Genomic DNA, 27,577 nt, shown 5'->3' with positions numbered 1-27,577 from the left:
ATCCTCCTGAACCCTGGCCCCGGGAGTCGCTGGGCACACAGTGGCACGGAAGTTCTTACTCCCTCCCTCCCCACATCAGGCTCACCTCCAGGACAAAACCAAAGCTTCGCTCTAACCAAGACCTCTCGTGACTTTAAGGAGCACCCCAGCTCCATTAACAGAGACAGCCAGCAACCCCAATGTGCTCAACATGCAGCCAGAAATAACACAAACCACAAGGCAAAAGTCCAAGCCCAAGTTTACTACAGGAACATAAAAAACATTAATATGTCTTTTCAATGAGCCACTGGGTAGTATGAAACGATGAGTGCCAGACAAACGGCATCTCAGGTTTTGGTTTCTCAATCATCTGTGTCAAAGCTGAGGTTTGGATTTGCCAAAAGTCCACCATTTGTTTTTTTTTTTTTTTTTTTTTTTTTAGGGGGGGGGGGTGTTATTCTTTTTAAGAGTGACACAGCTGAGTTTCTAAGCTGACAGCTTTGCAGCACGTGGGGATAATTACGCTGTACTGTGAATTCTGATTTCTGAGACAGTGGAAAGTTATCTTTTAAAACTTAGAAAAGAACATTAAAATGACACACTGAACATAATAATCTATTAATTAATAAGAACATTCCAGCAGATACTCAGGGGGGCCCTCTCATTGCTCTTTTGCCACTTTCTTACAAGCTATAGCCCCAGTTGAACTGTTCAGCCCACCATCCTTCCTCCTCCTCACAACCCAGGCAAACCTAGGCCATATGGGCCACAGCAGCCCTCCTTCCTGACCAAGGGAGGTGATGTCCTGAGTCTCCTGGCCTGGCATGGGCCTTGCTACCCAAGTATAAATCTGGCATATGAGCTTTACAGTGCCTACAGTGCAAGGCAGATGGACGGTGGTAAGAGGATGACAGCTATTGCTGGGACTGCTGCCATCGTAGTCCACAGCACTCATCCCACTTGTGATCTAATGTCTTGAGAATATTTAGGCCAGTTTCAGAAATGACAAACATAACATTGATGTTCTTGTGTTCTGTTGAAGCAACAGTATTCAGTCAATCAGACTAAGACTACTTCTGTTCTTCACAGCTCTACTCACTTATACCTGAGAAAAATCAGATGGTGTGCTTTTGATATTTTGGATTTTTACCCAGGATCAGACAATCAAGTGACATCAAATATAGTCAATTTTCTTAAAACATTTCACATTAACATAACAATACATACTAGCATATAAAGGAGGGTGTTGTTTCTACATGCTTACATGTCTCTTAACTAAATTTTTACTCAAGTTTTTTGATTATTTTTAAAAAGAGTTGTTCAAGGAAACTTTTTTTCTTCCCACTTCACTTGGGAACACTGGATCCTTTTTCCTCTGCCGCAAAAAGACTGTACCTTAAATTTTACTTTTCTTTGAAGTTCATTTTGTTTAGGTAGCATGAAACATTGTTAGATGTACTGTTGCATTGATTTTGCAGAAAGCCTGGCAAAAATAAAAAAAAAAGCACTGAAAAGCTTAGAAGTAAACACTAATAACTGAGAGAGTGACCCTGGGAAAAGAGTAGGCAACAATCCATATGTCTAACCTGCTAACCCACAGAATAAACTGCTGCCCACCTCTGCTGTGTAGGCCCATTTGTCATTGTGTCGAGTTAAACACATAAATGGTGATAAGTCCCAGCTAGGGAAACTGCATTTGGAAATGGTTTTAGAAAAGCACTTGTTCTGGTGCCACCAGATTAACAGAAAGCGCATTTAAAAAGGAACTTGAATACAATAAACAGACTGTAAAAGACTATAATCACAAAATGATTTGTGTTGTTTTCAAACAGACGTTCGAGTATCTTCGTTGCGTCAGATAGTCATTACAGGGGCAGAGTCAAATCACTGAAAACACAATCATGCAAGGCTGGATTCTGACGCAAGACAGAGTCTGAAGATTAGAAAGTAACAGAACTTAAGAGTCAGCTTAAACTGGAAATAACCAAATCTACAGTGCTGGCTGAGTTGTTTTAAAATAATCCAGTTTGATTTAATCAAATCAAAAGGTGCATTTCTTTTCAGCCAAACAATCAAATTCTGCTTGTGAGAACTAGTTCTATTACAAAAGCACAGAGAAAAAAACCCCAACCTAAAACATAAAAATGTTTTATTTAAGCACGACTAGGCCTCATTTGAAAGTGACTGCTTCTCTAATCTGATAGTCAGTAGTCAGAGGTTTACCAGCTCAAACGAAGGTAATCTAGTGAACAGTTACTGCGGTTACACCCTAAAACAGAGATGTATTTCATCTTTTCATTGGACAATAAAGTACACTATTATAACAACCTTTTACTGTTTATGCACACAGCAATAAATAAGCATAACAGGAGGTTACCTGGGAGGGTGGTCCTGGAGTTTCAGGTGACGACAGGCTGGCTTGGCTGTTTACGCTCATCTCCAAAGTGTCAACCTTTTCATAGGTCCTTTTCTGTCTCCCTGGTATTTCCAAAGGGGTTAGGGCAGGGTTACCGTAGTTACCCGTACCCTTCAGTGACCGAGCAGCCCCACTGACATCCTCTCGTGATGGACACCTGCCTGCTGAACCCCCTCCTCCTCCATACCACCTGAGAGAGTCCGCAGGGGAGCGTGTCCGAGGCACCACAGTCCTATCCCCCATTTCTGGGTCCAGCCCTGCCCTAACTTCCCTCATGGTGTTGGAGCGACTTACCACCTCCCTCATTTCTGCCATAAGTCTCTCATTGAGGGCACACAGCTCCCCGCTGCTGCCTACTGACCCCGGCCTGCCTCCTGCCCCTCCGCCGGCCACCACCCTTCTCCTGGTCTTGCGTCTCAAGCTCGGAGAAGGGCCAGTGGAGTAACCAGAGTCCTGGTAGTTGGCTGTGGCTTGTGGGGTTGAGGAGGGGAATTCCTGTGAGGCCTGGCTGCTCTGCCTGCTGTGTCGTGCCTCCATGGCACGCTGCACAGTGGCCTCCAGGATTCTCCAGGTTTGTTTTTTGTCCAGTGAACTCGGGCCTGGGGTTCCTGGCTCTCTGTCTCTCACCTGGCTTCGAGACTGCTGCAAAGAGTGGCCTTGGGGCTGGGGATGTGCCTGTGATTGGGTCAAGACTGGGTCCTGCCTGGAGGAAGGGGAAGAGGCTCGGGTGGGCACAGGAGAGGTAGAGGGGTGACCCTGTTTAGGGTCCACGTTGACCATGTGTTTGATGCACTCCAGACCAGCTGGGCTGTAGTCCGATGAAGGATTCCTCCTATGTCTGGAATGAGATGAACCAGGGTGCTGGAGGAGTTTAGGCTTTTGGAGGCTTTGGGTCGGTGTCGAGCGAGACAGAGGTTGTCCATTGTACAGGTGTGCCCCCTCTATCTCCATGTCTGTGGGGGGTTCGTCATAAATTGGAGAGTCTGAAACTGGCTCATCGTAGATTGGGGCAGTGCGACCATAATGAGGAGAGACTGGACGTGGGGTGCAGGTATGTGACCTGTGAAGGAGTGGACTGGGGTAGCTTCCTTCTGAAGTCACCAGACAAAAGCTGCCATTGCTGGCTTTTCTTAGATGAGCCTGACGTGGATCGCCAGCCATTTTGCCAGAAGGGGCTGTTTTAAATGCCTGACTGGAGCTCATGTGTCCTCCTTGGGTCTTGTCGCAGGAGTTGTGCAGCGTGAAAGCACTGGCTTTGCTCTGTGCAGACGGCTGGAGTTGCTGCTGCAATGCTGGATTGGGCTGGCTACGGTTCATGCTGTTCACCTTCACCAACATGGCTGCTTTAGAGCCAGGTACTGGCTGCCATCTTTGAGAAGCATCCCTGAAAAAGAAATGAGATACGACTTTGGTCAAAGCAATAAAGTGTATCTAAAATCTAAATAAACACTCAAAAGTCAACAAACAGTACCATAAAAGCACCATCATTATATATGATTATTGCTAGCATGACAGGTCTGGGAAATACTCCAGCAATCCATAAATTCTTTTCCAAACATTTCACTAACCTCTAAAGACCCAACTCCATTTTTAGTCTGGCAGTCAAAAGAGCCCTGTCAAAGCCACAAGACAATAACTCCTGTGTGTGTGTGTGTGTGTGTGTTGTGCAAATCAAGTGCCTAAAAATACCAAGTGACTGCACAAAACATCTATCCACAGTTCTTCTAAACAGGTGTGACTCATATGTCTGCTGAGCGTACTGGGCTTGTTCATCAAAATATTTGAGTAATTGTACAAAAATGATTCAACATCTGCCCATCAAATCTCTGAATAAAAAAAAAAAAGGGCAAACCAGCAGGCCACAATGATTTGAATGAAGTTCAGAGCTGCAGTGTGTTACAGATGAGGTTTTCATGCAAGTCCAAAGAGTTATTCTTCCTCTTTAAGTTGAGCGACCAGGCAAACATCAAAGCCAAGTGCTCGCCGCTAATCCCAGCAACAAAAAACAATCTGCCATCAATCTGGTCACGCTGCTCTGGTCTGCTGCCCTGAACTCTGCTGTCGCCTTATAATCTTCTTCTGCAACCCCATTCCTCAACTGATCAAAAAAACATGCCTTCTTAGGCCAACTTCTGCGTCTCAAGCTGGCATTACAGCATGTACGGATGAACGCAGATGGCGTCAATCTGGAGAAACACGTGAAACGGATCCGAATTTACAAGATCAATCTACTTTCTTGTTTACTCAAAAGGTCAGAAAGGCAAATGTCTTTAAAGTAAGGCCAAGCGGACTTACCCCCCTCCACCTCTAACTTAGCTTTCAGTACAGAAGGTAACTATATAAAAGATGATGATCTTGGTAAATCCAAACAAATGGAACAACGCAGAGAGGAAAAAAATATTGTGTTTTAGGGCTTTCCTTCTCAACGAGCTGTGGGACTTTACAGTTGGGCTGTAACGACAGGAAGAGGATGGGGAGGGAGGAGAGAAGGAGGTGGAGTGATCCCCCCCCTCCTCCGTCTCTCTGGAACAATGCTGAAACTATTCCCCAGAGGTCCCTCACATCAACGGCAAACTTCCCTTAGTCCTCCGTCACCTGCTCATTTCATCAGGATCCCTTTCCCGCAGAGTGAGTCACGCTGCCTCAGCCGTTTGAACGTAAACACACGCTCATCCTCACACAGTGCCACAGAGTCATCCATCCAGACACGGCCTATAAACAGCTGGGTCCCGAACACGGTGCCCCAACCTCTGATGTCGCCACACAGCCCCTGCCTCACCAAAAGCAATCAAGACGATTTACTACCATTTAACACACCCACAGACAGGCACGTGTGAAGACAAGCTCTGACAAACCACCACTGTTTAGTTGTTACAAGCCAGTGTGAGTGTGTATGGGTACACAGGGTGGTCGGTGGAGCGGCGACAGCTGTAAAACATGTAAAACCTCTTTGAAACAGTGTTTTCTCACTCTGGTTTTTATCAAACAGGAAGAGGGGCCGCCTCGGCAGGTGATGCACAGCTGACATGAAACACAGAGACTGTTCACATAACTGGGTTTCACATAAAGACTTTCCACGAATAAACCCCCCATCTCTAAGACTCATTTAACCACCCTTTGAATAAAACATGAATGTGCCTTTTAATATTCTGGTTGAGCGAGGGAAAAACTTGATGGACACGACTGACCCTGACAAAGAAGTGACCACTACTTCCTGTATGCAGAGACCCTCTGGAGGGTTGAAGAGAGGCCTTCCCCGTATTCAGTACAAACAGGAAATGCTTAATGCAATGTTCACACGCTGCATTCAGACTGAACGAGCTCACACAGGGCTTTAAATATGTTTTACTTCAGCCATAAAAAATATTTTAGGTCCTCGGTTTCAAGCAGATCTTTGGATCCTTTATCTTCAAAAATATGACAGTGAGTGTTGAAAAATGTTGCCTGGTTCCTATTTTCTGTGCCAATGTTAAATTCAGCCACAAAAGTCATTATAAGATCATAACATCTGAGGACTGAAAATGGACACTAAACGAGCATTAAAGGCATAACTCAGTTCAGCTTACAGTGCCACCAAATGGCTTTTTGGAAAGCTTTGTCTTTATTGTTCTACAGCTGCAGCCAGGCTCTGGCATGATCACCCCCTAAAGCAACAATCTGGATGTCTGCACAGACTTTAGAATGATCATCCTTATTATAAATTCACTCTTACATTAAAAGAGTACAGTGTCTTCAATCTGCACTCGAGCCTTGTAATTACATTAAACAAAACACTTATTACCAGTAAAACAGAGGTCAGCAGAATGTCTGATTGCAAATTCTAAAATTAAAAGAGAAACCAAGACAGCACAATGATGAGAAACTTCATCAGAAAGTAGTTTGGAGCTGGTGGCTTTAATGTGGGGGTGTGAAGGAGCAACAGAAATGAGAGAGGATGGTGTGAGCGTGTGTAAGTGAGAAGGGGTGGAGATTCATCGTGGGAGAGTGCAGCACAGGAATGAGCGGGAAGACAGGAATTCCTCAGGGTTCATTCAGCGGCCTTTGTGGCGGTGAGGGGAGTCTCACACAATGCACGGCTGTGCCATCGTCATGGAGACGCCTCCTTCAATGACAGCAATGGAGATCAAGGAAAGAGCAGAGAAAGAGCCATCTTTGACCTCGAACCGATCGGGCAACGTCCAGGTTGCGTAAGGCCCAACAAGCCCGGGCGTCATTCTAACCACAAAGAAAGTTGTTTAGAAAGGGCGTGTTGCCTGCTAGCAGGTGTTAGCTGAATGTGGGCTGAAGGGTGGGATTATCCACAACTATTTATCACAGAAGTTAGAAAAGATACCATCATTCTAATTGGGAGAGTAATAAGTCCCACTGTTTGCAGGTGGATGATTTTCAGTTTAACACACAATTAAAAACACGTGGTTATACCCACAACGTGTATTTACAAATTCTCTCATTCAAAGGCTGAAACTAGCCTGAAAGTCCTTCGGGAACATAAAGAAATAGGGGAATCCAAAAAAGTTTGAGGCCCTCAGGGAACACACATGAAGTAATCTGATTGGCTTCTGAAGCAACAAATCAACTTCACGGTCAGCAAATCTCAATTACTTTCAGCTGCTGCGCTGCCTTGGATCCACACACACACGGTCCAACCCCCTCTGTCACTTTTCTCAGAGTATTCTCAGAGGTCGATTTGTCTCAATAACTCATTAAATGCTACTACAAGCAGCATACTTTCACTCGATGTCAGCATTTTGTTTTTCTGCTCAGAATAACACTTATTGTAATCCCATTACATGACTTGCTTTAAAGAACAGAGATATGAATTTGGAAATTCCAAAATAAAATCCCTGTGAAACGTAGGTTATAAAAACAGGTTATTATTAACATTGGCTGAACAGAAAGAGGAAATGAGGTCATACAGACCAAGCTACTGCTGCACAAACACCTCAGAGTACAGACAAATGAGATAACTACAATCTGTGTAGAGGAAGGAAACTTTGGACAGAGGAACCACTAAGGTTAATGATAAATCCACTTGGCCAGAGTTCAAAGTTGACTTTTTTCCTTTTGTTTTTGAACAGTTCGAATCATATTTTGGGCGGGACTTTTTTTTTTTTTTTTAAGTTTAAAGTGAGGCTGGCGGCGCTCTCGTTGCTGTAAGACACCTCCAGAGAGCCAGCTGTCCCACAGCAGCTGAACTGACACACCTCCCTCCGCTGAGACGAGATGCCTAGCAGCTGTGTCGGTCTGTGGCTCCCGCAGCCTGTGAGGAGTGCCGGGCTGGGTCAAAGGACAGCCAGTAGGACGCGCTCTCTAGAGGGGACCGGGGGGGGGGAAACCAAACCCAACCGGATTCCACAGAGACCCGTCTCTGGAAATCTGAAAGTTTATCTGCTGCTCTTTATCCACGTCCAGTAATAGTACGGATACTGCAGTCAGTCTCTGCTCTCAAGAACAGGGTCAGATATGCAAAATAACAGAAAAAGAGCAGCACTGTAGGGCGCAAAAACCCCACCGTGTCTGAAAGTGTGTGTCAGCTGATGGAGACAAAGCTGCATGCCTCGGGCCAGTTCAAATCTGGTGCCACTGATACTTCATGAAATCTTCTCACACCACAAAAAACAGACAGAGGCTAACTGTAAAAAGAGGGGTGGAATAAAAGTTGAAATAAAACAATGGAGGTTGTGGACACACTGCTTCAGTAAAACTCCAAGTCTGTAATAAAGTTCCCAAAGACGACAAACTTTCCAATTATGTGAAATACAGAAAAGAAAGAAAGAAAAAAAAAGAAGACCGAAGAATTGTTTAAAAAAAAAACACAAAAACATCTTCATCCAGACCAAAGGCAAAAAAGGTCTAAAGTTCAACAAGTAGGGTTTTTTTTGTAAATGGAAAAAAGAAGAAGAAAAAAATTTAAAACAGGATCTATAAAGATCTGAAAAACAAGCTTACCACACCAGGAGCGTTGAGATAAAAGTCCTTCCAGCGTGTGTAAAAATGTTGTGGCTATCTCCCCAGAGTAGTGGCAGATAAAAGGCCTAAAAGACTTCTGCTCATGCTGTAAACATGAACAGAATGTGTGATTCATTAAAAACTTTATCTGGCCTTAAAAGTCAGCCGTATTTCCTAAATAAACCCTACTACTACTGATTTCTCCCGTATGGCTCACAGCCTGTTAGTCACAAGCATGTTTGAGGAAGTTGGTCAGATTGGTTTGTTTTGGCTTCTCATACTTTTGCTTTTGCATGAATTGTTTATTTACTAAACAATTGCCCAACAAACTCCCCTAGAACTGGAAAAGGAAAGCAATAATAAAACCAAAAGTTTTCACTTGTGTTTTGCTTGCATCAATAGACTTTGGAAATTTCTTTTAACTCGTTTTCCAAACACTTTTTTTTTTAAACCAAAAGCTACTAAAAGTTAATGAAATCAAATATACGCTCCACCTTGAGTTTTAAAGAATAGAAGAGGTGCTGTCACAGGCTTTCACTTTCAAGGCGCCATCTTAAAAAATGGTGCCATAGGAACATAAAACAAACACTATCCCCAACAAAACAAAGTTTACAAAACTTTCAGTTTTTTTTTTAAACATTTCCAGTGTAACCCAAAGCCAGCAAACAATCAGGAAATGTGAGTGTTAAGCTTCTAATGTCAGCATGACTGCCTTTGATTGACTGGTTGTGCCCAGCTGTATTATTATGGAACTACAGCAAAGAGCACAAAGAAGTACTTTTATTGTTCCTCTCCATTTAGCATACATAAACGCCCTGTTAAAAGAATGCTTTCAGCCAGCCCTGGGACATTATTAGGTTTAAAAATGCCTTTCAGTGGCCTATTATTCTCCTCAGGGCAGTTTATAAGACAAAACATGACTGTGAGGCAGAAGCAAACTACCATGAGTCATTTCTGACTTGCCTGATAACCTTGCAGTCAAGCACCAGCATACTTTCAGTATCTGGTGTAAAAAACTCCAAATCCCAACGGTAGGAACCCCACACAGAGCCAGGATGTAAATTCTTTGTTACCTGCTTAATGACAAAGTCTGTGAAACTGAATGAAGATGCTATAAACGTATTGAATTGTTATGGCTTTCATTTTTGTATCACAGAAAATATTTCCCCCCCCCGCCTTTCCACATGGAGCTCTAGGTTCTTCCCCGATGAAGTGCCCAGGCTCATAGTACCCAGATATTCCCAGGACTCATGATAAGACTTGGCCAATGATTCACAGATGTGGCACTTAGGCAGACATGCAAGCATGCTCGTGTAACTGCACTTGTGGACTAATTGTGAACAAAAGAAACGCAGATATGAAGAAAGGCATCTGCTTCAGCCACGTATAGCTTACACAAAGTGTGTTGTGAGCAAAACGGCCAGTTTTGAACAAATTTATTTATAGACCTATACAAAAGGAAACTAATACCATTTCAACACTGAGCAGTTTTGTTTTTAAAATTAATTTGACGTGATGTTGTGGCTGTATTTAAAATAGATAAAAGGAAGAAAACAGAACAGACATGTACAGACATGCACAGACATGTCTGAGGTCAAATGTTAGGATAAAAAAAAAAGGAAGTGAAAAAGATGACCAGAGGTAAAATGTAAAAACTTGATAGTCCCCAACGCACCGTTCTGGTTGGAACAGAACAATTAGTCCATCTCAGACCTCTGTGACCCTTCTAACGCTTCATTAAAACTCTCACTTCTCTCTTCTTATCAACAAGCTGGACCGTTAAATTAAGTCGGAGTTTCTTTTCATCCGCTCTGAGCTGACACATCCCCCCCTCAGTGCATTTTGCAGTGGTTTCTAATTACCTGCTAAGAGGCTGCGAGTGGTGAGCATGTGAAGGACCATATGGTTAAGTAGGGTATCAAGTCCCGAACAGCTAAAGACGCCTCAGCTTTCCGCTGGAACACAGCTGGCCATTGTTTTGAGGGGAGACAGAAAAGGTTTTGGGAAAGGTTGAGTCACTAAGGGCAGAGTGGGACCCCTCGGAGAGTGTTAGCTCCCTCACATTCGCCAGATGCATTCAGAAAGGTATCCGGTTGTTTCATTCAACAGCTATAGCTTATGGTTTAGTTCCCTGTTCATCTTTATGCCAGACCAAGGTATCAGAGAAAACAAGAGACCCGTCCATAGCCATAAAGAGTCAAATGGGTCTGGTGAACAAGAGCTGTAGCTGAAAAACAACAGGGTTTGCCTTGCTCATAAGCAGCAGGAATGCAGCGGTTCTGCTTGTTATTAACCACAAACAACACTCTCTCTCATGCCTCCCGTGCATGTGCTTTAGAGGGGTTACAGATTTCTATGGCCTGGGGTCTGGATTTGTTTTAGGAAAATGAAATGAGCACTGCATCAGAGCAGAGCGAGGTGGCGGTCAGCACACAGAGGGACACTGAGATGGCCTCCGTGGCCACGAGCCAGGGGAAACAGAAGTGGCACGTCTGGTATTTGACTTGGAAGATGGAGAGGTGGTTTGGACGAGGCCACAACACCGAGCACATGACGGGGTCTCTGAATGACTTACTGTTAGGGCTCGTTCTGCACCGGTAACCTAAGCGTGAGGGGGAAATGTCATGCTCTCTAACATAACTGGCCATTTTCCTCCATTTGGGAGCGATTTGCTAAAATGGTTGAGCAAGGTTTACAGGCAATCGTATGGAAACGTGGGACATATGGAATGTTCAGATAAGTGAGAAAGAAAACAAAAGAGCAGTTTGCGTCTGGCCCGAATGGTCAAAGATCAAGACAATCTTGAAAATTCTCACAGCTGAAACATTTTAAAGTCTTTAAAACTCACTACGCTACAAGTTGTGATGAGTATCACATTTCCTCTCTGCTCCCTTGGTAATATGAGCCTGGATTGATTAAACACAAGCTTTGTATAGGCTACTTAAGGTTTACTCAGACTTACCTCTGCAGGTCTTTGCTGTCATTTATGCTGTTTTCTGTGCTGCTTCCATCTCCCTTCAGTCTGCTGTCCACCGCTGGGTCCGACTCAGAGTTAACAGTTTCCTCTGTGGGCTCCAGGGCTCTGGACAGCGGGCGGTCACTGTCCTGCTCTGGCAGGGGAGTGGAGTGCCCCTGGCTCCCCACGCTGCTGATACTCCCTGTGGTCCCAGGATGGTACTTCTCCGCACCCCCTCCAGCTTTCCTGGCCTCACTGCACCGCTTCATGGCCTGGAGCTGGGAGAGGGGCACTATGTCTGCACCCTGGGGTCGATGCCAGACAGTGCGGCGCCCAGTTGAGTTGTAGTAGTAGAAGCGGCTGCTTTGGGGGTCAAACAGCTCCCACCACTGGTTGCCGTCTGCCTGGCGGACAGGAACGCCCGAAGGAGGATCCCAGCCACATTCACCTGTGGTTAAGTTTACATACATGCGCTCGTGGGAGCGTGGCTCCAGGATCTCCACCCAATCAGAGCTGAGGAGAAACAAGGCACAGAATAAAGAATTACTTCCAACTGAAAATGGAAACAAATTCTTCACAGGCAGGATACAATGCTCCATTAGAGGAAATGGTCACGCCTGAGCACTAATCAACTAGACAGACAGTAAACAACTCACACTGTTTGACAGACTGAGAGGTTTAAAAAGGCTCACTTGTCCATATGGAGAGAGTGTTAAAATTTGTGTTCCCTACATGCATCCATCTGTACACACGTGTTGAAAAGTGATGTCATCTCTAAAGGAGCTGCAGAAGTAACGGTGCGTTTCCTGAACAACGAGACAGGTGGACACACTCGGTGGGATGCCAGGCTTTGAGTCAGCGGGGCCCAGAGGGAGCCGTACACTCAGAGAGCCACGCACAAACCACAGAGCTCAACTACAATCAGAGGGCAACAACCGCCTGCTCAGCACAATACAGAACACAAAACAGAGACAGAGGAGGGAGGAGGTGCAAAAACAGGGTGATATGGAGAGAGCAGAAGAATAAAACCCAGTGTGGGAAAGCAAACAAGGAAGAACTTAAATATAATTATATTATAACTGAGAAAAACTAACTGAAATGTTAGTGAATTACGAAACACCAAACAATACTGTGAGTTGTTCCTTATCTTTTCTAATCCTATAAAGTGGTCTTGATGAATAGATCTCCAGACTTTCTGAAGTTCTGTTCAAGTTTTTTTTTGGCAACCTTTTCCACTCATTTTTAATTCTGCCTATTACCTGACTATTTTCAAAGGAATGTTTTGGCTCGTTAAGCCACTTAACTCTGACCTATGAATCATCCAGGCACGAAAGGACGCCTAAACTAAAGAGATGAACCGCCTTGTGTCGACACAACAAACAACTTAGCAAAGAACCAAATTATATTGTATTTTTAGACATCGTTAATAACTGCACGTTGCAAGGATAAAAAGTATTCTAGCAAGGCATTCAGTGACAATATCAAAGAAAACCCTAAATTGAAATTGACAGGTATAAAAACACCACAAAAAGTTCTTAGCCAAACACCTAGCATACAGTAGATGAATCAAATGAAAGACAACATCTCTCAAGTGTTTGATTTTTTTTTTTAAATCGCAAAAATTGATTACTGCTGTGCTTATTTATATTTATATAACCAAAATAAAAAGTAAAGTTTCACTGATTGGTCATCAGGTGATTGGAACTGACTGATTTTTAGCTCGGCTGCCTTGATGGGTTTCCAACAAATTAGGTATTCATAAATTTGTTCACCCCCGCAGTTAAAGAACGCACCGTAAAATAAATGGGCTCAATCCCGTCAACACAGGAAATGGGTGAAAGAAGTTGACCGATAAACTATTTCAAATAATAAAGTGTTGATTAATAAATTAAGAGGAAGTATAAAAGGTGTGAGAAGTAACTAAAAGAGATCACATTTTCTATGAAAGGAGATGCATATAAGATACTCTTAATAACGTAGAGTCTACAGTACTACTTTAAAGTGCCTGCTGCCAGGTCTAATTTTTGTCTCATAGCTTTCAAGCATCCATATAAAAATTTAATAGTTGAATTGCAACTGTTTAACTGAAATTTGTAATGCATATTGTTCAAAAGAGCCAGCCTCCGCTTCAACCCAATGAGGATAACAGCTGTCAGTCCCACCCCACACATCCGGAGTCTGAGAGTGTTTGCTCTTAGTTGAAGTATATTGTCTTTAGCGCTTCAAAAGTATGATCAAAGTAGTAACAAACGCATGTGGAAGTGTATCGACGGCACGTAGGTGACCTCCTCGTTAGACGGGTTACGTTGTTAAACACCAATGGTGGCAACTGGAGGATAAAAATGGCATCTTCTACATAACTCACATAAAGACCTACGGGTAGAGTCCCATCCAGACTACCAATACAAATTATCAAACAAATCACAAGGCTCATTTATGTCTTTTCTCACTTTTACCGCTTAAAGATCCTATTTTTTTAGTACCCCACGTGAATCCAGCTCGGTATCTTTGACAGAAAATGCCAGTGGGAAAGAACTGTTGTCACAAGAATCTGTTTGAGCTTTGGATGTTTTCCCAGTTTTATCCTTGGGAGAGAAAAGCTTTTCTCCTCCCGGTCATGGTTGTTTGTGGTATGATATTGAGGTCCACGTTACCTGGGATGATCAGAAGGGGCAAGACGCTTAGCACGGATAAGAGCGCATACGATACCCACCAAACACGCACATATGTTTCTTATGTTCCTGCCAAGTCAACCCTGTGTGTGCCCCGGGCTCAGAAATAGATATGAGTGTGTGGTGCCAGTCAGCTCTGCCAGATTTACACTGTCACCCTATTGGCTGCAACTCACTGGGAACAACAGCTGTTCTGGGTTTAAACTGAAAGGGCTTGAGTAATATCACTGTACCTGTTCATCAAGCATCAGGTATCAAGCTCTTTCTGTCTTATGTGGTGCCAGCAGCAGCCCCGGGCTCCCAACACCTTCATATACAGTCAGGTAAACACAGTCAGAGCACGAAGAGGAGATATTACCCCCCCCCACACACATATCGTTTTCCCATTTGGACCCGTGCTCTCTGCTGAGAAGCCATCTGGTTTATTCCCTCACACCAGGAAAACAGCCCTAACCTTTTGAGGGCTCAACATGGTGTTTATTTGTTTGAAAAGAGATGTATACGCTTCTTCATCAAAATTCACATGAGATGCCATTGGAAGGATTAGATATTCTGACATCTTCCATAGAGAGAGATCCAACGAAGAGGCCAAACTATTAAAAGACGATTTTTAATGTTGATTAGATCCACAGCCCTTCATGGATGGGAAGCCTAGAATATAAAGGGGCATTCAAAGTGCAATGAACAGTCAACATCCAACTCATACCAGAGGCTTCTTCCTTTCATTGCTCCCAGTCTCTAAAAGAGGCAGAGAAACTCAAACTCCTCATGCTACGTTTACTACTACTCCACTGTGTTCATCGTGACTCGCTGTAAAAGCAATGTTAAATTTGAACCTATTTCTCCTGATGAACAAGTGGCAAATTAAAGCTGCAGCCATGAGTTGCACCGTTTACCCCCCCCCTACTTTCTGCATGTCCCAGAAGTCACCAGCAGTGACACACTTAAACGTACTGGGCGGCGTCCTGAACAGCCCGACAGGAAACCAGGGTTTGAAGGTCAGCTCCGGAGGCTGTCGCTGACGAGCCGTGCAGCATGGTGGTGTAGCAGCAGTAAAAGGACTGCTCCCTTTGGGTAAATAAACAACAGTAAGAGCTAAAAGCTGGCCCGCCGGGCTCTGTTGACATGACCAGATAGGCAAGGAGGACAGGTTGGCATTCAGGTTTTCAAATTGCTGTTTGGGAGGACTCCAAAACTAAAAAAAAAATGTGATTGAAGGACTTTGCCTAATACAAGGGTTCTTGTTTTTTCTCAAACATAGCTCATAATGCTTTCATTTTTCTACAATCAGAACAAAATGTATCACTCCAATCATAACAACATTTGCTAGACCATAAAAACTTAAAAATAATTCAGCTGACTGTAAAAAGAAGAACCAAAATCAACAAAAAGAGAAGAGGATCCTCTTTGTAACACTTTTTTTTTTTTGTATTTTAGAAAACCATGTAAATAAACCTTAGTCCCTTCAGCTTTAGGTTCTCTCATCACTTGTGAGGCTGATGTAAAAGTATGGTCTCAAACCCCAAACAACACTCTGCCTCACGGCGCAAATGTTCATAAATGGTCTGGAATGCAGTCTGCACCAACTCCGAGAGTTTAACCCCATCACAAATGTTTTAGATTCATTTGAATTTAACTTGTTGCACATACGGTCCTCTGACTGAAGCATGCAGCACCTCCGGGGAACTGCATGTCTGAGAACCCATGTTACAGGTCAGTGTCATCTTAAGACAGCAGCTGACTTTAACACCGAATTTTACAGATTACACGAGAAGAGGATCACTTCACGAGTTGTATCATTTATTTCATAGAAGCCTTTATGAATGCAAAGACTCGTGTCCACTCATGGCTCTTTATTTGCCTGGTGACAAACAGTTCTGTGTCAGAAAACTGCCTTCGGGCTTCAAAGTCAGAGGAACTAAAGTGAGAAATCTCATGTCCCCTTTGTTCTTTTAAAGCGTGCTATAAAACACACTCGGCTCTCAGATGGCACAGAGGGTCTCTGTCTCCCATTTGGGTCAAGGAGACGCTTCAGCAGCATTTTTTTTTTTTCCACAGCGACTAAAAATAAAACCTGGTCAAATTGTAAAACAACAAGCCACAGCTGGGAGCACGGGTCCAAAACTAACACAGAAAGAAAGCAAACAACATTTTAAAAAAATAAATAAAAAGGTGCACACCTTCCTACCAGTCATCTTACTCACAATCACAGTGATTCAGAGGCTTTCTGAAGAAGAAATTCATCTATCAAACCGGATTTACAGTCAGCACCAAAAATAACTTGAACGGAGAGCAGTTTCCCAGAGCGAGGGAAACAACAGAGAGCACAGCTCATGGAATCTGCCCCATTGTTCGGAGCCAACGCCAAAGTGTAAATGGCACTTTTCCCAGTAGCAGTAAACATAGAAGACTGGACAATGCATTCTCTAGAAATAGGGCAACGAGCAATCTTGTGTCATTGTCCAGCTCGGGATTTCAAACAAATTCAAACAGCAATGTGGCTGTTTGAGTTCAACAAAGAGATAAAACCGAGCAGAGGAAAAGACAGACAAGTTTTCACTGGGGAGCGTAAAGTTTAGACTGAACCGAAGCAGCAGTGTTTAATCAGACGATCATGTAACGGCTGAGTCGTAGCTCCACGCTTCAGTGCCACCGTGGCATTTCTGATGTAGATTCGACACCCCCAGAAACTAAGGCTGATGGGAGTGTTACCAAAAACGCTCTCCCCTTTTGTTTTGTTTTTTTAAAGTGAGATAATGGGCAAAACCAGCGAACCGGTTACTTGTAAGGTAACCTAAAACTCTCACCCTCCCCAACAACAGACAGCTCCGAGTTCCTGCTCCTAACCGTCTCTGATGGAGCGAAGCAGGCGGAGATCCCACACAGGGCCTGTCATTCATCTGGGAAACTTTAGCACCCTGATCACAGAGCACAGCAACAAGTGCCGAGATACACCCTTACTGCTATATTTACAGAATAGCCCGTTCCTATTTAGAGACATAAAAAACACTCTGTGTTCAGATAGTGCCTTAAAAATAATTAAGTGCTCCGAGGAAAAGCAGGATTTTTTTGCAACATAGATTAAAAAAAAAAAAAAAACTATTAAAATGTTGCAACGTTGAGAAACTGCTGGGTATTTTCCCCCTGCGGAGCAAGCAGAGGCCTGTGTTTCAATGAAATACAAGAAGTGATCTGCCAAAAAAGCAGACTTCTGTTTGGTTATGGATAAACATAATCCAAAGTGTATTCAGCATGGCTGCTAGGCAACCTGCTTATCTAAATATTGTACAACACGAGCAGAGACACGGACTGACTACTGAGAGACTGGCAGCGGTTCCAGTAGCTGTGACTAGCGGAGAGCGTAACTGTAAACCCATCAGCTGCACCGGAGAGAAAATAAACTGCCCCCATCCAAAGTGGGGCCACTTTTTTACTCTTGTCCTCCTTACAAACGTTATTCAGCTTTCACAGAACCAAAGCCTTAAGCATGAGGTGTGTGAGACTTGTCTGTGGGACGGCTCCAACCACCCTGAGTGTCCAGAACAATTGCAGTGAGAGGGTCGAGGTGCGCATACCTCAGATGGCCAAAAAAAAAAAAAACGTCCTCCACCTGCCATTCACACATTCTTTGGGCCTTTTGTTTAACACCTCCCATTTTATGTTAGAGGGAGCGGTGTGGTGCTGGTGTGTGTAAAAAAAAAAAAAAACCTGTGGCACATTTCATTCTTTCATCCTTTTTATTGCTTTAAAATTCACTTCTGAAGCACCAGACTTTCTTGTAGTCTTTTGAAGTGGGATTGAGCAAAATCTCTTCAGGGTTTCTGAAGATCTTTTAAAAGTTTCCTTCAAATTAGCTGCTGTTTTTTCACTCATTTCCAGCCCCGGGGCAAGTAAAGGAAAAAAAAAAAAAAAAAAGACTTAATACAGAGTATCTAAAAGAGATTGTCCTGCGATAGTAAAAGAATCACTTATCTGTTGATTAGTAAGTACACAATTTCCAGCTGATTTCACTTTAAAAACAGACAGACGTAAAGTTGTAGTTTTGGAAGAACGAACTGAGTTATATGTGGCCTTCATCATAAAACTGTACTTTTTCATAAATGCAGCTAGAAAATGGGGACACACTGTCCTTGCACCAGATAAAAGGCAATTGTTTTTTTTTATTAAGTCGTCAGCTATATGTGTTACAGGGACCTAAACACTGGCACCTAGCTGAAGAGTCAGCTCTTCAGCTAGGTGCTTTTTTTGTGCTCAAATGAGTCAATGAATTAATTAAAAATGAGAATAAACGCAACAAATGTCCAGAGAAATGTTTTGGAAAATATTAGGAAAGCCTTGAGAACTACTTAAGCTCACTTCAAAAACATTTTTACAAGAAAGTCTGGCTCTGAATACAAAGACAAGCGGGGAGGTTATGGATGATTTTAACTAATCTAACACATGGACTGCACTCTGTTAGGGTGGGATTAACCTCTAAGAGTTATTCACCCTCTCAGCAGCCTATAGAGCTTTTTTTTTTACACTCATCTTGTTCTGTCTTTAATAGAATGTGTTTTGTACAGCAGAGTCACCCAAAGACTGCACATTGTCGTTTTTTACTCTTAGAAATTATTGACATTTAAACAAACTCCCATCTGCTCTGTTGGAGGTCATCTGCTATAGATTACTGCTACAACTGTTCAGATTAAAAACAAAAACAAAGACCTTTGGGTGGCTGACAAAAAAAAAGAAAAAGCCTAAAAGAGGAGGCCTAGAGATTTTCCTCCTCCTCCCCCTTCCTCCTCCTCTCCTAAACTTCAGCAGTTGTTGACGTCCTTTCCTTGCTTGTCATGTGCAAACAAGTTTGGGGGTCGTCTTTCACGCTTGGACACGTGATAGTGCTGCTTCATGTGAGCGGACCAAGGCATCATTGCCAAGAAAGGAGAAAGAGGCAAAGTACTTTATAAGACCTAATTTTGAGCAGTCTTTTGTCTTCCTCAGGAAACGGCTAGTGTAGATGTGTAGGATCCTGATCTGTAACCAAAAAAAGATGCAGGCTGGCTGAGAGGGTTCTCTCCTGTGAAAAATGTCCAATCACCTCACATGAATACATATGTGAAAAGTGTTGCACGTAAGATACGTTAAAGCTTGTTTCCTGATGAATCTGTAAAAGCAGGGAAGTGAAAAACAAAACGCCAGCAACAACCTGTGAACTCAAACTAACCTCGCATCAACCCTTTATCAGAGAAATGTCATCACTTGGTGGACAGGAGTAAACATGGTTCCAGGGAAGATTCTAAACCTGTCTGGTATCTACGGTGGCCCACGGGTGCAAACGCACAGCAAACAGCTAAACACACGCCCGGTGATACAATCCAACATTAACTCTTGGTCAGAAGTTCACTAGTCATGGAGGTTTTTTAACTTTTGTTTTTCCAAGTGTCATTGGTTCGGCAATTTCCTGATGATCTCTAAGCGAACCGGGTCAAACAGCAGGAAGACACCGCTGAATCTGAGGAGCGCAAATACCCAGTATCCAACCTCGAGTTCCCCTAACGGTCTGGTGGACTTCTGCGTGAGTTTGCAGCTCATTTTACTTGCTGGTGCTTGTGGTATCTGCAGCATTTTTCTTTTCCATTTTTTTTGCTGGTTGTATGTTTTTCACTTCTGTCCATTTTCTGTGATTCTGTTGCTTTTTTTTTTTTTTTTTATGTTTGCATGTTTCGAAGTTTGCGTCATTTGTGTGTTTGCTGCGCGTCTGCGCCTGTCGGCCACCGTAGGTATCACCCGAGATGGACAGACATTTCTGAGTCACCATAATGACGCACCCAAAACTGCAACAACTGGGCGGACCGGTTTGCTTTCCGTTCCACATACTGCTCTATAAAAACTTCACTGGACACATCTCTTTAATTCAAAAAGATGCAAAGTTAACCAACTAATTGTACATGGAAAAACTGGTCTGCCATGTTTTGCATTATGCCAACTAAGTAAAACAAAAAACTGTTACTGCCTGCGAAATACCAACACAACATAGGCACATGTTCATAATATCAGTGGGAAGTCAGGAAAAAACCTTAAACATTGATTTCTAATTTTAAATCAAAAGGCCTACCATTTCTTTAAAGAATGCTTATGCTTTCATGTGAACATTTTAACTCTCTGAGACAGAAGTCGCTTTCACAAAACACTTCAACCTGGGACTTAGACGCCTTCTGACCGCCGTGGTGAAATGTCTACATTAACCAAAGCGGTGAGGCGAGGCGAAGACAACCCACCCCTGATGCTCCTTTGTGCCACAAAGCAAGGTAGTAACAGAGCCGAAAGGGTCGACGTGTCAAAAAGTAAGCTGGCTTTGCAGCTCGATAATGTGATAAGGCGATAACATATGGTCTGTGGTCGCAGGATTAAATAAACAACAACAAACAGATTTATTACTGAGGTCAGATTAGCGATGACGCACAGCAACTTTGTATGCAGTTTGAAAAGTTAGTTGACCAGAAAGAAGATGGCTAATCTGAGTTATTTAGTCATGTTTTGAGAATACGAGGGAGACGTCCGTCACACATTTATTGCGTTGCGCTCCGTGTTAAAGCAGACGAGTTGTGCTGCACGCCTCTTTTGGTTCCATTCCTGAAAGCCCACTTCTGTGCGAGACGTGGCCGGCTCCGTTAGTGACTTGTGAACAGTCAGAGGCAGCAGTAAGACGGACTGGTCTTTGCGGAAACATTTCATGTGAGGGCCTTCGGAGACAGAGGGGGAAAGCAAAAAAAAAGAAATGGGTAGCTAGGTGACGAAGAATGGCCTGTGATGACTCGTGACCATATGCATTACAAAGCCTATGAGATGGACCCTATTCTGAAGCCTGTGATGGTACAGAACAATGTAGACTATTGTCAGATCAACAGGCAGACCCCATTCAAGGAGACCTCTCTGTGTTGCCACCACAGAGGGGAGTCCAGCCAATCAGCGCTGCATTAGGGAGGAGGACCCTGGAACATGTAAAAAAAAAAAAAAATAGATCAGGACGACCTCCTTCAACAGCTGCCCAAACCCAGAACTAGAAACCATTTCCCCCTCTCTGTTGGCGCTGAATTACATCGGATCCCACAGGATCAGTGAGCCACCTTCAGCAAGGCCAGTGCTTCCCATGCTTTCCAACAAGCGATTTTACATGGTCCGAGTGAATTCATCTCTACAAGCTGCCAAATGCTCAGCCCCCTCTGTAACGAAGTGATTCTCCATGAGAAGTGAAAGAAGAGTGCCTACCTACTCATCGATTCCAGGACAACGTTTTCATGTTGACACTTGAACGAAATACTTGGGCCGTCGTTGTCTTACGAACTAAATGCAGAGACGCAGCACTCCACACTTTTTTGTATGAAAAAAAGTACTGTCTTGTCTTGTCTCGCCACCCTACCCCTTCCTGCTACAGCTTCCAGGAACCTGTATGCCGCTTGCTGTTCAGCCGAATCCGACCGCACTCGGCAAAACACCATCGGTAAATTCCCTTCTGCAGAGACCAACCCAACAGAAGTCTTTGTCCATCAAATCTACCCCTTTCCCCCGGCTGAAAAAGTATTGAGAAGTTTTTTTTTTGGGTCAGACTCTGGACAAGAATGAACATGTGCGCGAGAGGCTGAGGACGGGATCAGAGCGTTCACCACATACAGAGTGGTCTTTCTGTCCAGTACACCAGCTGTCAGCCGCCAAACAATGGGGTCGCTTGTTTAAGCAAAAAGATTTCTGAAGATGTAAATACGTGTAATAATCCAACACTTTAACTAAACGCATTTGACATAAAAAAATAAATAAAAATCCAGCAACATTTTCAAATAAATAAAACAAAGAAGATCAGCTTCCACCATCTGAGTGCAGCCATCTTTAATTAGAGTCTGACCTGCTTTTTCTTCAGCAGCAGTGGTTTGTAACATAATTTCAGGAGGGACAACACCATCCCCCGACGTCCACCCCTCCCCATCCCTTAACATGACAAACGAGGCCAGAGTCTAATCCCAGGGTTAGTTTGGGGGTTCGGTGGGTGGACGAGGAGCCACGCAGGAAAGGAACGTCCGGATTGTCCTCTGGAGGAAGTGAAGACGCAGGCCTGCCAGGATTAGAAACGCAGAACCGTCTGGTGAAGACGTTAACGCTCCGCCTGCGACTGAGGGGAGGAGAGGATTTAAGAGGCCATCGCAGGGGATCAGCGTGTAGGAAGAGATTAATATTTTCCGAATAACAACAGACTTTTAGGTCGTGGTGGATTCCCCCCCCTCCCCATGCCTGTGACTGAGCTTTTTACCCAAGTTCACGTTTTGTGCCAGCTCACCAATATGATACAAATGTTGTCCAGCTCTTTCGAACCAGATGACTCACTTATTCATACGACTTCTGTGAACACACCACAGGTTATTATCCCCCTTTAATGCTACCGAGTGATGACCAGCACTCCCAGCATTAACATCAATCCGCTTCGCTCGCGAGAACGAGGGTGAGACGCGTCAAGTGGTTACAGGTGCGGATAAATGCGTTCGACCAAATCACCTTAGCCTCATTACGGCGTCACGGCGGCAGGCCACAGGGAGCCTGAGTCAAACGACAGGGGTGTGTTGAGTTCAGGAGCGTTTATCCCCGAGGACGTGAGCAGGATTACAGGACAGGAGAGACGGAAGGGACTGCTGAATCATTCGCTTTGGAAAAACTAAAAGACTAACTAAACGTGCTAAAACTAAAGCTTTACTGTTACAAAAAAGTAAGAAAAAAAACTTTCAGTAGGGAAACAGAGCTGTCCATTATTAAACCCTTAACAGGACAGACATATGGTTTGGTATTTCTAAAAAACATCTAATTTTATTTTTGTTTTGATGAGCATGAAGTGCTCTCTTCTTATGTCTGACAGCTTCTGTGAGTTGTCAGCGTAAACACTGACACAACATCCTACTGCGACCCCAGCGATACCACCAAATGGATCGCTGTTCGCTGCATCCTGCATTCCTGGTGTGTGACGTCACGGCGGACAGATGAAGACCACGTGACGGGCTGGTAGAAATGGACAAGGGGATAAACACGACGAGCAGAGCTGCTACTCCCAGGAAGTGAGGTTGGCGTGCCGCGCCGCACTAACAACTTCAGGCTATGTAAGCGATACCTAACAAGAGGGGAGGTTTGTCAGATTATGTATAAAGGAGCAAATGTCAACATGAGGCCGCTGCGGTCAGCTGGTATGGATACTCACTGCAGATCCACATGTAAGACGAGATCAAAGATTCCTCTGACTTTCACTCTTGAGCCCTTGGATTTAACTATGCTAACAAAAGATAAATGGGTCCAACTCCAGTTCTTTACAAGCATTATCTCCAAACACTGAAAGGCAACGGCGGAGGACAGTGTTTCGCCCACGTTTGCCTGTTGGCAAAATATCTCATGAACCACTGGATAGATTTTAACAAAGATTCCCGGAAATAATCGCCGGATGTACAGCTACAAGCCATTGACTTCTGGAGGCGGCCTAGTTCAAGATGGCTGCCGCAGCTGATACCCACGAGCCGCCACTAAAATAAAATAACTCTGTCAGTTTTTGAGTTATTGGGCTAAAATTTGACATGGTATGAGCATATTCCATGCGTGACTCTTCACAATGTCACAAAATCTAAGGTTTGACTACAGCTGGGTCAACATGACATGATTTTAGTCTAAAACCCTTCAAGAAATGTTAATCCTTTAAATGTTAAAGTAGAGTTTTATCAATATAGCAAGTTTTAACTTCAACATTATGTTGTGCAATTGTTAAATAAATCCCTGTATTGACTTTACCATGCTACAAAAAAGAGATGTTTTTCCACAAGTGACCAAATGTTAAACTTTATGTAAAGCTCCATGTGTCCTACAGAGTCACAATCTGAAATTGTATCTCTTTTCAAAAAGATAGAGGAGACAACACTTCACATTCTCCACATGTCAGAGGTTTTTAATAGTTTACACGGGCTGAACACAGCTTTTAAAGCCCTTCTGGATTGAAAGCAGATCAAACCAGCAGCTGAGCCTAAAAAAAGTGAATAAAATAAAACAAACAGAGGCAGGAGTAAAGAAGTGGAATTTGGGAACATTTTTGCCTTCGGTTCCTTGCCTCCTTGCCTCCTGAACCACAGCAAACAGGAAAGTTAGGAAAGTTGGTCCAACAAAATTACTGGACGACATCAAAGTTTGGAGCTGCTGCTGGTGGTGTCGTACAGAAAAAAAAAGAAAAAAGAAAAAGAAGACTTGGGTCCAACTGAGCTGCAGCTGCCAGTGTTGGAGCGAGTTAAACTCGGACATGTTAGCAAAAAGTCGCTGTTTTCAAAAGTAAGCCTGTTTCTGGTGTTGCTAAGGCTACCGGCTAACAACCGTTTACATGCTGCAGACATGACTGACTTCATTTATAGACGCTTTCACCTTCTTCCAATTATTAAACTTACGCTACAAAACTACTACAGTTGTCGCTATTTCGGCTTTAAACGACCTGTAAATAAATAAATAAACAAACAAACGCAGTATATGAAGTTTTCGGTGAATGGCGCGGACACGAGCAGCGCGTCGGGATGATGATGATGATGACGATGATAGCGACTCCACCGAGCTAAACTTTCACCTTTTTTTCTTTTTCTCTCTCTCTCTCTCCCTCTCTCTTTTTAAAAACCTTGTTTGAATAAAGTCCGAGTCTGCTTACCTTGAGCCGGCCATTTTCTTTACATCGTAAACGCGAACTGAACAGAGACCGGAGCCGAGTCGCTCTGAGCAACGGCTCCAGGACGGCTGAGTCCGAGGAGGAGTCTCCGCCTCTCCCCGTCGGTCCCGGGATGGGGTTACCCAGTCTGCAGCCTCCCCTCCTCCTCCTCCTCCCGCGGAGACGCTCTTCGTTCAACTCCTCCCTCCTTTTTACTCCTTCACCTCCACTCCCTTCTCTGGCTGTGAAACAAATGAGGGTATCTGTGCGGTATGGAAGCCCACTTCTGCCACTCTGATCCTCCAAGTCCCATTTTAAAGCCACAATAGTTGTCAAAATTTTTAATGCTCTTTATTTACAATGTTTCTATATGTGTATCATCTATGATAAAAAATAACCACATCGTTCAAGACAAAAAAAGTCTTAATTTGTATTAAATGAGTGAAATCAGCAGAGTTGTGCTTTGTTGCCAACAATTAAGAATCATTTGTTTACATTTAGTATGTACTTCAGACTCTGCGTTTGACAGATGTTGAGTGGGTAAAATAATCCCCATATATAAAAAGAGGGAATACGATGGAATCAGAGGTCGAAAGAGAAAAGGCGACCTTCTTCTTCCTCTTCTTCTAAGAAAGAAACGGCGACTAAAAGCTGCGAGGACGAGCCGACAGACGTGGAGTCATTCTGAGGGAGGAAATGAAGCGGCGGAGAGAGCTGAAGCAAAAGTTGGGGCTAAGATCAGATAAAAATGAGCTGCGCTGAGATGTTCTGAATGAGTAGTGAACAAAGACGAGGAATGTTTGCAGTTTTCTAACACAATCTTTACAAAAACCCTGATGAGTTTGAGTTAAATCAACCCCATCTTGTTTGTCTAAACGTGTAAAAGATTTACCATAGATCTTAAATTTTATAACGTAACAAGCTATTTCTATATATTCTATACTTACTAAAGTGTGTTATCTTTAGTTTATGCTTCCAGCATGTTTTGTGGCTCTGGACAGATTTTATTTGGTGAGAGAAGGGACAGCAGTGTGTGCAGACCCATCGCTGAGCTCGAAATGACCTGTCAATAAAAAGAAATGAAATAAAATAACACATCTCTTTACATCTAGATGAGTTAACTGGCTGAAACTGGTTTCAGCCTGATTCTAAGTCCTTTTCGTGGCTGGAAAAAAAAGAGCTGCTGCAGATTGCAACATACTTTACATATCTGGGAAAAGATTCATTTGAATTTTAAATCAGCGGTGCTCTCGTTCGTGCTGCGTTCACAGAGCTGGGAGCTTTACCTTCCTACTTTATACACACTAACAGTGTGTTCTCACTGTAACGCTGTAGTATTTTAACAACTCCCCCATGTGGGACGTTATCCTGCGAGCAAGCAAACAGAGACACCTACTGGAAGGAAAACAAGTAAACCTTCACGTGATTTCAGAATAAAATTCATGCCATTTTTATTTTTTTAAAAAAAAAACACCTTATTCACAAATACTATTACGCCTCTAGGTCTATGGAAATATTTGCGAAGAAAACAAAACAAGGGCTAAACAAAAGCTAAACTTCATATCAAGAATTACATCGTGTGTTTCTTCTCTGGCACAAAGTAGACTATGAATCTATGAATTTACAGCTTATCACAGTGAACCCTTTAAGTGCTTTTCTCATGTGAATAAGTAAACGACAAACATACAAACTGTGGGTAATGAATTCTCCAAGCTACATTTCACCCTATACGTTCATTTTGTCAACTCATATGGTACAACGAGGTCTGCCTCTTCGGTATTATAAAAAATATTGTAAACATTTATATTAATTGCACAACATACATTCAAATACATACTGTACTGTACAGCAAAGTTTTATTTTGTGCTGTATCCTGTAGCACCATGTATAATAAGCTAAACAAGCTATTTGGAAACAGTGTGATACTGACAATACTGAGAAATAACATTATTTTCACTAATGCTTTGTGTTGATGGGGAGCGTTTCTTGAGTTGTAATGATTGTGAGAGAGTGGGTGGTGAAGGCTTGTCGTTGTAGACACATCTCACAGCTGGGAGGCAGATGACTATTCATAAAAGACATTCATCGGTGTTAAGATCAACTATAATACAAAAGATTATGGCGAAAAGTCTTTTACGGTGAATCGTTATCAAGTCCACATCGGTTGTATGTGTAAACACGTTGGTGGAGGGAAAGCTGTTACTGTGAGTTCACTGGTTTTTAGTTTATCATCAGCCTGTGCCGCAGGGAGGTCATGAGGCCATGACATCGTTGCGTAGCAGCAGAGTTGACCTGTAGCTCATCATGCTTCCACACAGTCCCAATTGCCATGAAATAAAGCAGATTAAAGCAACATCCTGTATATTATCTACAAACATTACTGTCAGACTGAATGGCTTGTGGGTACTGAACTTCCCACCTATTTACAGCATCCTGTTGCAGTTCATTTCAACAGCTGGAGGGTAACAAAAGCAAACTGCTGTCAGATGTATTTCAGAGTGGAGAGCTGAAGAATCCTTAAGACTCAGTGTCTCCTCCTCCTGGGCAAAGGCTACAAAGAGCTGCTCTTCCAAAAAGTAAACCCAGGTTTAGTATATCTCAGGGTATGGTCCAGTGAAGTGAGGTCAAGGTCCTTTTGTTGGAATGAACTGTTCATCCTCCTTCCTCTGCTGGAAGATGCCAGTTTGGTGGGTGGTGGGATGTGGTTGGTTAACCAACCCACCCTTCCCAAATCTGCCCCCTGTGCATGAGAAACAACATGATGTTAAGTTAAACGTGCCACTTGAAGTGTTCACTGGGAACCACGGCTCCAGTTGTTCCTACCAACACTGCAAGGAAAAAAAACGGGACTGAAAACACAACATAATAAGATTCCTTTTCTGCATCGCCTGATTGATATAGACCTGAGAGTTTGAACAAATGAG

At 43.3% G+C, this 27,577-nt stretch overlaps 2 protein-coding genes across 9 annotated transcripts in view; both read right to left on the bottom strand.

The window, feature by feature from the left end:
* The window catches only part of arhgap46a (Rho GTPase activating protein 46a), a 32,638-nt gene extending 7,803 nt beyond the window's left edge, over positions 1 to 24,835 (bottom strand). For 2 of the 3 annotated variants that reach the window (XM_017430588.3, XM_017430590.3), the window contains exons 1-3: positions 24,657 to 24,835; positions 11,307 to 11,813; positions 2,357 to 3,779 (exon numbers count right to left, since the gene is read on the bottom strand). In XM_017430588.3, coding sequence (XP_017286077.1) covers positions 2,357 to 3,779; positions 11,307 to 11,813; positions 24,657 to 24,670 — 1,944 coding nt within the window. In that variant the 5' untranslated portion in view covers positions 24,671 to 24,835. Of the gene's footprint in view, positions 1 to 2,356; positions 3,780 to 11,306; positions 11,814 to 21,220; positions 21,244 to 24,656 lie in introns of those variants that run through there. The other variant, XM_037975151.1, reaches the window with a different exon arrangement.
* Positions 24,836 to 26,076: 1,241 nt separating this feature from the next.
* The window catches only part of sulf2a (sulfatase 2a), a 52,421-nt gene continuing 50,920 nt past the window's right edge, over positions 26,077 to 27,577 (bottom strand). For all 6 annotated transcript variants that reach the window (XM_025009206.2, XM_025009205.2, XM_037975471.1 and 3 more), the window contains one exon: positions 26,077 to 27,393. In XM_025009206.2, coding sequence (XP_024864974.1) covers positions 27,363 to 27,393 — 31 coding nt within the window. In that variant the 3' untranslated portion in view covers positions 26,077 to 27,362. The remainder of the gene's footprint in view (positions 27,394 to 27,577) is intronic.

Source organism: Kryptolebias marmoratus, linkage group LG4 (assembly GCF_001649575.2).
Source record: "Kryptolebias marmoratus isolate JLee-2015 linkage group LG4, ASM164957v2, whole genome shotgun sequence".
In the NCBI taxonomy this organism is placed as follows: Eukaryota; Metazoa; Chordata; class Actinopteri; order Cyprinodontiformes; family Rivulidae; genus Kryptolebias; species Kryptolebias marmoratus.
This window is presented reverse-complemented; position numbering and strand designations above follow the sequence as displayed.